At 42.1% G+C, this 13,730-nt stretch overlaps 1 protein-coding gene across 3 annotated transcripts in view; it reads right to left on the bottom strand.

Moving 5' to 3' along the window:
• celsr3 (cadherin, EGF LAG seven-pass G-type receptor 3) overlaps positions 1-13,730 on the bottom strand; it is a 74,193-nt gene that overhangs the window by 6,772 nt on the left and 53,691 nt on the right. For all 3 annotated transcript variants that reach the window (XM_017468253.3, XM_017468251.3, XM_017468252.3), the window contains exons 21-30: positions 13,514-13,663; positions 13,254-13,413; positions 12,349-12,516; positions 12,065-12,191; positions 11,632-11,838; positions 7,138-7,312; positions 5,156-5,268; positions 3,771-3,850; positions 3,375-3,501; positions 3,072-3,191 (exon numbers count right to left, since the gene is read on the bottom strand). In XM_017468253.3, the coding sequence (XP_017323742.1) occupies positions 3,072-3,191; positions 3,375-3,501; positions 3,771-3,850; positions 5,156-5,268; positions 7,138-7,312; positions 11,632-11,838; positions 12,065-12,191; positions 12,349-12,516; positions 13,254-13,413; positions 13,514-13,663 (1,427 nt within the window). The remainder of the gene's footprint in view (positions 1-3,071; positions 3,192-3,374; positions 3,502-3,770; positions 3,851-5,155; positions 5,269-7,137; positions 7,313-11,631; positions 11,839-12,064; positions 12,192-12,348; positions 12,517-13,253; positions 13,414-13,513; positions 13,664-13,730) is intronic.

Raw genomic sequence — 13,730 nt, 5'->3', positions numbered from 1 at the left:
ACACACACACACACACACACACACAAAAGGTTCTGAATACCAGATTTGTCACATTTTTGCTTGAACCTCAAGCAGTGGGCTTTTATTCTGTGAATTTTTATTTTATTGGAAACCTTCAGGATCGAATTGAATAACGCCTAGGTCTTATTCTCTATACTTATTCACTTGTAGAAAACAACACATGTGTGTGTCTAACAATTGATACTGTTATTTCTAACCTTAACAGGTAACATGATCTAAATCGAATAATAAACAGATTAAAATGTATTGTTGTTATTCAACAAAAAATAATATATGCACATCAAATTCTGTTTAAGGTCTATATTCGAGTTGCAGCCGTATTCGGAATACGATGTCTATGTGTGTAAAGGCATCGGAATATTCCTGTATATATAAATGTGTCCGTTTAGCCTGAGTTTCCATTCCTAAATACCTAGCTTTACAGCTAACTCAGAATAAGGTGTTTATCCAACACGTTCATGCAACACATTTCCGATTAAAACAGGCATATTCCAGGGGTGGGGTTCAGAATTTGGGAAATCAGAATATTGCCTTAATGTCATATATAAAGGAGGTAACTATGGACTTCATTTCCCAGCAGCCACTGCACCATATTACATCAGTGTCACATGACCACCTGCACCTGTATCACGTTTTTTGTTTAACGAGCACTCATATATATATATATATATATATATATATATATATATATATATATATATATATATATATATATATATATATATATATATAGCCACTGTTTGCACTGCTTCTTGGTCCCATGTAATTGTCTATCCATGCTTTTGTCCACGTGTCGGTGTTTAGTTTTGCCACAGTATTTTGCCTCGTGTTATTGTGTCTTTGTTTTTTGTCTGTTTGTTTATTAAATGTTTGAAATCTGTGATTGCTTCCGTCTCTACCTTTGAACCGTGACAGAACGTGAGACCTACAATGGAAGCAGTGGATCACCATGAAATACCTGGGCTTCACTCTACCACCTATGTTCGCGGAGAACTACGCCACGCCACGCCAACAGGAGGAGGAGTCCGGGTACAAGTGGGAGTCTGTTGGATGGGCTAGTACCATCTCCCACCCTCGCTCCCCTATTATGGACCTAGTCCAGCAAACAGAGTCAGCGGAGAACGAAAGACAGCCTCCCTGCTCGTCTGAGGACGCCGCTCAGCTTTTCGGTTCAGCTGAGGACGTCGCTCAGTCGCCCTGGTTGGCTGAAGATGTTGCTCTGTGTCCCGAAATACCCAAATGCGCCGCTGAGGAACTCGCCCTGTTTTTCTGCACCGCTGAGGGCATCGCTCAGCTTTACCGCTCCGCTGAGGAAGGCACTCCGTTTTTCTGCCCAGCTGAGGACGTTGCTCTGCCTTCCTGCTCGGCTGAGAATGCCTCTCAGCCTTTATGTTCAGATGAGGACACCATTCAGCCTCCCTGCTCGGCTGAGGACGTCCCTCTGCCTCCCTGCTCGGCTGAGGACGTCCCTCTGCCTCCCTGCTCGGCTGAGGACGTCCCTCTGCCTCCCTGCTCGGCTGAGGACGTCGCTCTGCCTCCCTGCTCGGCTGAGGACGTCGCTCTGCCTCCCTGCTCGGCTGAGGACGTCGCTCTGCCTTCTTCTTTGCTGTGCGCCGTATGACACTCCCCCTTCCTGCGCCGCGGAGAGCATCGTTCCTCCCTTTGGCCTCGCGGAGAACCCTGCTCCCCTCTATGGCCTCGCGGAAATCTTGGAGCTTCCCTCGGGCCTTGTGGAGAACATCGCTCCCCCCTCCTGTCCTGCGGAGGAAATTGTCCCACTATCCAGCCCCGCAGACGTCGCTCTGAGCTCCAGCCCCGCTGAGGACGTCGCTCTGAGCTCCAGCCCCGCTGAGGACGTCGCTCTGAGCTCCAGCCCCGCTGAGGACGTCACTCTGCTCACCTGTTCCGCTGAGGACGTCGCTCTGCTTACCTGTTACACCGAGGATGTTGCGTTGCTTTCTTGCTCCGCTGAGGACGCCGTTCAGTCTCCTAGTTCTGCTAGGAACATTATGCCCAGGGGGCCAGGACCAACAGATGGAGGGAGTGCATTTTTGCCCAGGGTGTTCTGTCATATGTAAAGGAGGTAACTCTGAACTTCATTTCCCAGCAGCCACTGCACCATATTACATCATTGTCGCATGACCACCTGCACCTGTATCACGTTTTTTGTTTAATGAGCATTCATATATATATATATATATATATATAGCCACTGTTTGCACTGCTTCTTGGTCCCATGTAATTGTCTATCCATGCTTTTGTCCACGTGTCGATGTTTAGTTTTGCCACAGTATTTTGCATCGTGTTATTGTGTCTTTGTTTTTTGTCTGTTAGTTTATTAAATGTTTGAATTCTGCGATTGCTTCCGCATCCACCATTGAACCGTGACACTCAATCTGACTCGGCCAATCGGATTGCGGTGTTTACATGACTCGATACTAATTAGAATATTGACAAATTCCGATTAATTTCAGAATATTGACGTGCATGTAAACGTAGCCGCAGATATGGTGAAGATGTTTATTTAACATTTATGGAAGGAGTCTCCAGCTTTGTAACTGTTTTCTACAACAGGAGTGTCTTCAGAACAGAAGGCTTTGTACTTTCTGGTTTCTCAGTAACATGACAAATTGCTTGTTTTTTGGTTTTATTAACTTCAAGAAAGAGAAGAAAAAAGCCCAGTGAAGGAGTAACTGTTTAACTTTCTATTGCTGCTATAAAATAAGTGATAGGAAGTTGTTGGGTTTTTTTGTTGTTGTTTTTTTTTTTTTTAAATGTCTGTTCCACTCCATTAAACAGAACTACAACTGGATAAAATATCTTCTTTAATTAATTAAAAAAGATTGATAAATTGCTGTTGTATAAAGGGAATAAAACACTTTGAGACGTGATGTTACAAGAAAATTATAAACATGGCATTACACTACCCTGTAGCTTAGTTTCCTATAACAGCACACCAGCTGCTCAAATGTTTTTTGACTGATAGTCGATATACATTCTCTGTGTGTGTGTGTGTGTGTGTGTGTGTGTGTGTGTGTGTGTGTGTTTACAGTAATCTGAGGGGGTCTGGGAGGGTCTTCGCTGGGACTCTTCTTGCCAGAGCAGGCTGCTTTCCAGGCTTCCTGCACTTCCGAGTTAAGCAGCGTGAAGACCAGCAGCACTGCCAAACCCTAACCCATAATACCAAATCCTGGTCAATACTCACACACACACTCTCGTATTTCACACACTATTCAATACACAGATTCGCTCACTTGATTAGACACTCACACAATAAAAAAAATCAATAATTATCATGCAATTATAACACAAGCTCTCCAATAAACATTCATATAAGCCATACATACACACACCTGTATACAGCAGAGGATGATGAAGAGGTAGTGGAAGGCCAGGATGCTGTTATTGACTGCCATTAGCCCAAAGAACCACACACATGCACTCAAGAGCAGCAGGAGAAAGGCACTGCGGATAGTGGCACTGAGGCGTGAAGAAAAATGGAAATTATCCATATTAATTCATCACTAAAGATTTTGATTCAGCTCATTTGGCAGCATAGGAGAAGGTTAGCTAAAGGGGACTAGCTGTCTGACTGAATAATGTTAGCTCTGACCCTTATGTAACCAGAAGAATTGGAGCAAAAACAAGACATCCAGTCATGCAGAATAAAACTTCTCCTGAGTCTCTCTCTCTCTCTCTCTCTCTCTCTGTGTGTGTGTGTGTGTGTGTATGCATAGCTTAAAACTCACATTACGGGCACTTTCTTTGTCTCCTTTTGAGACGGATTGCAAGTCAAACGTAGAACCATCATAAACATCCCTGCATTCATCTGTGAAAGAAAGAAAGAAAAAAGAAAGAAAGAAAGAAATTACTGGTTTATTTATTTATTTATTTATTAGGACAGAGTAACATGTTTTGCCAGTAGTATGTTGTATCATAGAGGTCAGTTTTCTACAACACTAATAATGCCAACACACACACACATACACACACGCACTTGTTTGCACATATGCATTGATGGATGGATGGATGGATGGACGGATGGATGGATGGATAGGAGAATGGATGCATAGATAAACTGATGGATGGATGGATGGATGGATAAATAGTGGGATGGATAGATGGATGGATGAATGGATAAATGGATGGATGGATGAAGGAATGGATGGATGGATGGATGGATGGATGGACGGATGAATGGAAGAAAGGATAAATGGATGGATGTATGGATGGGTGGATGGAAGAATGGATGGGTGGATGGATGGATGAATGAATGGAAGAATGGATAAATGGATGATGGATGGAAGAATGGATGGATGGATGGATGGATGAATGGAAGAAAGGATAAATGTATGGATGGTGGATGGAAGAATGGATGGGTGGATGGATGGATGGATGGATGGATGAAAGGAAGAATGATAAATATGATGAATAGGTAAATGGATGGATAAATGGAGGGATGGATAGATGGATGGATGCATGGAAGGATAGATTGATGATTGGATGGGTGGGTGGATAGATGTCTTATATATGACATTGACATGATTTATAGTAAAATGACACAAATCTCTCCTTCATACTAGACTTCCCTAGTCTGGCAAGATGCGGTGGACCATATGTCCACAGGCCAATTACAGTAAAGTCAAGCATCATTATTTCCACTACAATGCCTGGATTTGGCTCCACGCTGGAATTTAACTGCGTTTTATTCAATTCAATTTGAATGTATTTGTATAGCGGTTTCAGCAGTCACTAAACGGCTTTACAGGAATCTGGGTCAACACCACTAACGAACACGACAAAGGCAATGGAGGCAAGAAAACAATGTTCTTCAGAAGTAAGCCTTGCCTCATCACCTCTCTGTGATTACTTGATTTACTAAATAAAAATCAGTGTTTGAAGAATGCTTCCCAATCCATTTCAGTGAAGCTACCCATCTAGGTGATATCAGCAGGGGGAAATAAACGTGAGTCACATGCTGAAACTTTTATGCACTCATACACAATACAGAACTAATAGCAAGTTAAATATTAACTCTGTGGGTTTAATCAAGGCTATACGGATGATCTTGATGACCCCGATGTAGCTCTGAGCTGGCTTTGAATAAAATAATGAGTTGCAGAGTTTAGCGTACCAGAATAACAATGACGATGGGTCCAGCAAAACTCCAGATGAGTTTATCATAAAGGGAGATCCAGCAGAAATCAGGGTTCCCATAACCTTCTGGGTCCAGACCCACAGCCAGTCCTAGAACAGAGATACATAAATGTCAGTACATATCATATACTCGAAACATTAATATATAACTAGTTTGTCCAAAAAATAAATGCCCCCTTCTTTCTAGGTGGAGTTCAATACTAGACATGGGTCTTGGGTCTTGCCTGTGTACATTTTAGTTCTGGATAAAATATGTTTTTAACACCGGGCACACACTACAGGATTTTCACCTGATTTTATCTGCCCGATGCATTTTTAAACACATTTTCTGAATCAGGAGATGAATTTTAAGGTTGGGAATGTAACCAATGCACAGATGATCTGAAGGCTAAACAAGTCAATGATTTTTATTCTTGTTAAAACATGCACAAGTCTAGTCCTGTGAAATTGCCAGTGAGGTAAATAAATAATTGGGAAAAAAAAATGAGGCGAATAAACTTGTGGAACGCCTTTTTTATCATAAAAAACTACACTTCTTGTTTGTACATATAAAGTCATATCTGCCAGCGTTTATTAAATGTTTAACCATAGATATACTATAGTATTTTATGGTAACTATGTCCATTTACTTTGTTTCCATTTATAGCTACATTAACATTGTGGAACATCAACTAAACTAGTTCTTGTTATCATGTATGTTATAATTGCAATATAACAGTCGTTCCCTCACCAGCTTCTATTTTTTATTTCCTCAGGAAGAAAGAAAAAAAAAGACAAGAAATGCAGCTTGTTATCGAGTAACTGAAAAGCCCTCTGTCCTAAAGACTTTCCTATGGCAGAAAATGTCTGATTGTTACAAAGTGCTGATACTGGAGACTCCTTCCAAAAAATGCTGATTAAACATCTCCTTACAGAAAGTGAATCGTTTTATTTGCTAAATAACAAATTTAACCCTAGTTTATTATTAGTCTTAGATTTTGTGGCACAGCTGGCATAAAAGAAACTGTGAATGAGCTGTTATTATGGAAATGTTAACGTATTAGAACAAGCACATTAAAATAAACCTGTGATTTTCGTTACAGTCAGCTCTACTGTCAGAAAAAAATCTTCTGACCAATCAAATTTGAGAATTCAGCAGCACTGTGGTATACGATACATATATAATACATATAAATGTAATAATACTATGCTTATTGTATGCCTAATTATGATAGATAGATAGATAGATAGGTTGGTAGATAGATATATAGATTATAGATAGATAGATAGATAGATAGATAGATAGATAGACCGATAGATAGATAGATAGATAGATAGATAGATAGATAGATAGATAGATAGATAGGTAGATAGATCAAAAAGCAAGAGTATTCCGAATAATAGAAATAACCATAAACATGTTCTATAACACTGGATATAAAGTGAGTAAAGCCTTATATACACATACTTCTGAGTAAATGTGAAAGTGTCAGTGCGAGATACTATCATATAACAAACAAACCAAGCTTTAGGAGAGTCTGAAATGTGAACACAGTGTAAAATCGTCTGTCACTTTAACTACTGCAGAAAAGACTTTGGTTAAATGCTAATTCAGGATTGCTGGCTTCAGTCTCAGAGGCTGGGGTCAAAAAGTCATTGTGCAGTATCCGCAGAAATTATGAGGGTCAATGGTCTTGCTCAAGGGCAAACCAGTAGTGATTTGACCTCAGTAACTCCCTGACTGCTGACTTCCACACATATAAACTTTAAAAGGCTAATCTCATGCAGTTTTATTGGAGAGACAACACACCTTTGACAAATGTTAATGAAAGCTTATCCCTGGCCAGCATTAGGCAGTATTTTACTCTTGTAATAAGTGCTAAAGCTCTTAAATAATCTTTAGTCATTATATTTGATTTAAATAGAAAGTCCTATAATCGCCTTTATTTTTATTTCTTTTGCATGTGTATGTGTATCTACCAGTAATAATAGCAGGCACTCCCCAGCCAATGGCGTAGTAAAACCTCATGGCTCCATAGTTGATGTTTCGTGCTTCAGTCTGCATGCGGTAAATGTGCAGAGCCTCCACAAACATCCAGGCAAACGCTGACATGAAGAAATAATGCAGCAGGATCGCTACCACTGTGCACAAAAACTGAGAAAGAAAACACAAGTGTGGAGAATATAGGATGTCAGTCAGAATGCAGGAGCGTGACTGAATGATGTAAAAGAAAAGCAGGATGACACGGAAACACACTCTGTGCAGACAATAAACCAACTGGAGTGATAAAGTGGAAAATAATGATGTACCATTATGCCAAAGATGACATGAGAATAAACAAGCCCATAAAAAATTTGTTTTCTACGTAAACAACCATTGAGAGTACTGGAAATTCATTTAGGAAGAGGTACAGTATGTCACAAAAGTGAGTACACCCGTCACATTTTTGTAAATATTTGATTATATCTTTTCATGTGACAACACTGAAGAAATGACACTTTGCTACATTGTAAAGTAGTGAGTGTACAGCTTGTATAACAGTGTAAATTTACTGTCCCCTCAAAATAACTCAACACACAGCCATTAATGTCTAAACCGCTGGCAACAAAAGTAAGTACACCCCTAAGTGAAAATGTCCAAATTGGGCCCAAAGTGTCAATATTTTGTGTGGCCACCATTATTTTCCAGCACTGCCTTAACCCTCTTGGGCATGGAGTTCACCAGAGCTTCACAGGTTGCCACTGGAGTCCTCTTCCACTCCTCCATGACCACATCACAGATCTGGTGGATGTTGGAGACCTTGTGTTCCTCCACCTTCCATTTCAGGATGCCCCACAGATGCTTAATAGGGTTTAGGTCTGGAGACATGCTTGGCCAGTCCATCACCTTCACCCTCAGCTTCTTTAGCAAGGCAGTGGTCATCCTGGAGGTGTGTTTGGGGTCGTTATCATGCTGGAATACATGCTGGGATCATGCTCTGCTTGAGTATGTCACAGTACATGTTGGCATTCATGGTTCCCTCAATGAACTGTAGCTCCCCAGTGCCGGCAGCACTCATGCAGCCCCAGACCATGACACTCCCACCACCATGCTTGACTGTAGGCAAGACACACTTGTCTTTGTACTCCTCACCTGGTTGCCGCCACACACGCTTGACACCATCTGAACCAAATAAGTTTATCTTGGTCTCAGCAGACCACAGGACATGGTTCCAGTAATCCATATCCTTAGTCTTCTTGTCTTCAGCAAACTGTTTGCGGCCTTTCTTGTGCATCATCTTTAGAAGAGGCTTCCTTCTGGGACGAGAGCCATGCAGACCACACTCATACATCTATTTCCCAAAGACAACCTCTGGATATGACGCTGAGCACGTGCACTCAACTTCTTTGGTCGACCATGGCGAGGTCTGTTCTGAGTGGAACCTGTCCTGTTAAACCGCTGTATGGTCTTGGCCACCGTGTTGCACCTCAGTGTCAGGGTCTTGGCAATCTTCTTATAGCCTAGGCCATCTTTATGTAGAGCAACAATACCTTTTTCAGATCCTCAGAGAGTTCTTTGCCATGAGGTGCCATGTTGAACTTCCAGTGACCAGTATGAGGGAGTGTGAGAGCGATGACACCAAAGTTAACACACCTGCTCCCCATTCACACCTGAGACCTTGTAACACTAACAAGTCACATGACATCGGGGAGGGAAAATGGCTAATTGGGCCCAATTTGGACATTTTCACTTAGGGGTGTACTCACTTTTGTTGCCAGCAGTTTAGACATTAATGGCTGTGTGCTGAGTTATTTTGAGGGGACAGAAAATTTACACTGTTACACAAGCTGTACACTCACTACTTTACAATGTAGCAAAGTGTCATTTCTTCAGTGTTGTCACATGAAAAGATATAATCAAATATTTACAAAAATGTGGGGGGTGTACTCACTTTTGTGAGATACTGTACTAGGCCTCATTTACGAACTGTATGTGAGCAGATTTATTCATAAACTTTTCATAAGGAATATTTACACAAGAAATGTTGCATTCTTGAAAATGTTCTTTCAGGAAACAGAATAAAAAACAATCATATTCCACGAGAGCTCCTGGGTTTGTGTAAAGTTATGTATAAAGACTCACTACAAAAAGGCTTTGGACAAATTTCATTACATTTTTTTGTGAAAGTCAAAACTCAAGTCATTTCATATTGAGGACCTGAAAGACCTGAAAGATGAAGTCCCAGTCAGGGATTCTCCAGCGAAACTACTGTTAAAATTCATGCTCCCTTCGCAGTGTGATATCAAAGGCATAGGGGTAACTTAAACTGGCTTTATGTTGGTTGTCATGGTTACAATTCAGCATCCCTGCATAGTATCAGATGCATTGATTTAGCTCCATGATTTCATGTTATCTTCATATTAGAATTAATCTACAACTCTAAGTCAATGACAACCAAATATGGCCAATGAAAAATACACTACATTAATGGAGGTGCACTTAATTTTAACCCAAGTGGGTGGAAAGTGCAGAACGTATGCAAGCCTGTCATCCATCAAACTGACAGCAAGACTACTGAGTCTGTCTGACACTACACACCGTGACTGAATTATTTTTAGTATGCCACCATGGTATTTGTTCTCGATTTTGAGACATTCAAGCTGTGCACGAAACTAGTGCTTTCTGTTATTTTAGTTGAAATGTCACTAAAACTGCAATTCAAGCTCTGAAAAACTATTAATCATGAATGAGATGAAAGACAATGATAACACGCTCACACACACACACACACACACACACACACACACAGAATTTATTAACTCATCACTTGCAAGTGTTTATTGCGAGTATGCTGCACTCCAGGGAAAAGTGTGTGTGTGTATTAGTGTGTGTGTGGCTGCTTGGTTGTGTGTGTACCTCAGACAAAAGCATTTTACTCAAATCTGAGTCACAGCGTAATATTCAGTGTGATTGATGGTGCTCTCTGTGCCAATGGCTGTGAGAGCAGTGTTCAAATGAATATCATTCATTTGAATGATATTGTCTGTAATACGTATATCCAACTGCTAATACACATTTACACTGCGCTGGGTAGCATGTATATGTCTATAACATTAGACTGACTTTTAATGATTTCTACGTCCATAACAGCCTTCACTTCAACAACATTCACTCACTGACACGGTCAATCAGTCACTCACTCAGTCACTCACTCAGTCATCACTCACTCACTCATCACTCAGTCACTCACTCACTCATCACTCACTGACACCGTCAATCAGTCACTCACTCACTCACTCACTCATCACTCACTGACACAGTCAATCAGTCACTCACTCAGTCACTCACTCAGTCATCACTCACTCACTCATCATTCACTCACTCATCACTCACTCACTCATCACTCACTGACACCGTCAATCAGTCACTCACTCAGTCACTCACTCACTCATCACTCACTCACTCACTGACACCGTCAATCACTCACTCACTCATCACTCACTGACACGGTCAATCAGTCACTCACTCAGTCACTCAGTCACTCATCACTCACTCACTCATCACTCACTGACACGGTCAATCAGTCACTCACTCAATCACTCATCACTCACTGATACGGTCAATCAGTCACTCACTCAATCACTCACTCAGTCATCACTCACTCACTCATCACTCACTCACTCACTCACTCACTCATCACTCACTGACACCGTCAATCAGTCATTCAGTCACTCACTCACTCACTCACTCACTCACTCACTGACACGGTCAATCAGTCACTCACTCAGTCACTCACTGACACGGTCAATCAGTCACTCACTCGATCACTCTTCAGTCACTCACTCATCACTCACTGACACGGTCAATCAGTCACTCACTCAATCACTCATCACTCACTGACACGGTCAATCACTCACTCACTCAATCACTCATCACTCACTGACACGGTCAATCACTCACTCACTCACTCACTCATCACTCACTGACACGGTCAATCAGTCACTCACTCACTCACTCATCACTCACTGACACGGTCAATCACTCACTCACTCACTCACTCATCACTCACTGACACGGTCAATCACTCACTCACTCACTCACTCATCACTCACTGACACGGTCAATCACTCACTCACTCACTCACTCATCACTCACTGACACGGTCAATCAGTCACTCACTCACTCACTCATCACTCACTGATACGGTCAATCACTCACTCACTCAATCACTCATCACTCACTGATACGGTCAATCAGTCACTCACTCAGTCACTCACTCAGTCACTCAGTCACACACTCACTCTTCACTCACTTATCACTTAGTCACTCACTCATCCCTCACTCAGTCACTCAATCTGTCACTCACTCACTCATCACTCCGTCACTCACTTATCACTTAGTCACTCACTCATCACTCAATCTGTCATTCACTCACTCACTCATCACTCAGTCACTGACTTATCCCTTTCTCCCTCCCTCCCTCCCTCACTCACCTGTTGCTCGGTTTGATTGATGCCCAGCAGGTAGGTGAGCTGAGAGAGGAATGTAGCGGCAGCCATATTGGAGTGTATACTGCGTGTGTTCGACTTCAGTTCTCTCAGACAGGAGAGCACTGTAACCGTTAGCAACAGTGCCACCATGGAAACGGATAGAGATGTGTATGTTACTATGGCGAGAGTCTCCAGGTCACCCTCTAATTGCTGCTCACCGACAGACAGAGAGAGAGAGAGAGAGAGAGAGAGGAAAGGAAGACAGAGAGAGAAAGAAAATGATATGATTAATGATTAAATGAATTAAGCTTTCTTTGAGCTTTATCACAGACCCTTGTTCAGCAATCATACACATCAGCAATCATACACATTTACATAATTCCTTTTATTGATTAATTTCTTTTTGTTGTGTGAGCTGTGTATGTGTGTGTGTTACCTCTCTTTGTGAGCTGTCCATTAACACTCCAAAGGTGCCTAGTTTATGGCACTGGCAGCGCACGTGTGACATGTTTCTATAGACAACACTGCAGTCCCGCACTGTCCAACATCCTCCTGCTGACACTCTACACATACACACACACACACACACACACACACAGGTACAGGAAATAATGTGAGCATTTTCATATACAAAGACTGATTTTAAATGGCACCGATAGTCCATAACTTCCTAAACATCACACAGATTGTTTGGTCATGCACACAGTCTGAGAAACTCACGGGCTGGTGTGGTTCCACTGCACACACAGAGGCTTGCTGCGGTTGCTCGTTTCGAGGAGACGGAACTCCAGCATAACGGGCGACTCCAGGAAACCCTCCACAAACGAGTGGTTATTATACACTGATACACTCACTACAGGAGAGTTTAGAACTGGATGACGTGGCAACCTGCAGGCGAGGACAGACACACTTAGGGCACTTTCTCCCTAATTTGGTCTTGGTCAATTTCCACCCATATCATATGAGAGTGACCAACTCAGGAGAGTGAAGGCCATCACATGCTTTCACCGAGACACCTAAAACTAGCCGCTCTTTTCATCTACTTCCAAGACACCTAAAGCCAGCCACTCTTTTGCATCTTTTCAATCTGCTGCTCATCTGCTTCACAGGGAGGCATAATTCATTTGGAAGAAAGTGCTATCCACCCTCTTACGCAATCAGGAGCTCACAGACACCCATGATTGGCTAGTGTTGCTGTGATTGACAGGGGAGAGAGAGTATGCTCTCTCTTGCATGATTTACTGTTTTACTGATTTACTGTTAAGTTGTGTCCAAGACATAAATTCTTGGCCATGAATTGCGTAACTTGAGCTTGCAAATGAATAAGCGTCACACTTAATATGTGGCCTCCAGAAAACTGTTCGCAGGAATGAACAAAAAAAGTTTATTCATTTTGAGAATCCATTTTTTGACCACGAAATAAAAACAAAACAAAAACAACCTTATTCCCAAACAAATCAGCAAAATGTTGGTGTTAAACTTGCGCCTACACGGACATCAAGCTGGAATATGCTCACATGGACATGTTTTGTCTCCCTTGTACCCAGTTGGTGTGGTATTTAGAAATAAAATTTAAGATGGATATACACTGAGACACGCACAGACACACACACACACACACACACCTGACTCCACGACGGTCTGTATGGTATTTGGGAGGAAGGGCAGCTCCTAGGCTGCGGTATATCAGGACGATGACAATGGTGAAGGGTGAATTATTCGGCCAGCCAGTTCGTCGTGCTGCTGGCACCTCTGGCGTCTGATTGGCCTGCAGACTAAACGGGGCTGAAAATAAAGCAAACAATATTGAAATCAATAAAAACGATAACAATACGCAGTGAGAAGGTATAAAAGTGTCAAGTACGACTTTTGTCTGTTTACTCACAGTAGTTGCGCTGAGGCACCAGGGCACTAGGTGGCAGCACTACATGTGTGTGTGCATCCCAGAGGGTCTGCCCACGAAACATCGTGCTGTGATAGCGAGGAAAACGTTTCCGCACGTGTGTGTGGTTCTCCACGTGGTCCACAGTCATTACTGCAATTAACACAAACACAGCTAGTGTTAGTATTCAGCTGCATGATATATAACTGGGATTAGTGTG

The sequence above is a fragment of the Ictalurus punctatus genome, chromosome 5, assembly GCF_001660625.3.
Source record: "Ictalurus punctatus breed USDA103 chromosome 5, Coco_2.0, whole genome shotgun sequence".
NCBI classification, from domain to species: domain Eukaryota; kingdom Metazoa; phylum Chordata; class Actinopteri; order Siluriformes; family Ictaluridae; genus Ictalurus; species Ictalurus punctatus.
The sequence above is the reverse complement of the archived record's forward strand: the minus strand, read 5'-3'. Positions and strand labels throughout refer to the sequence as shown.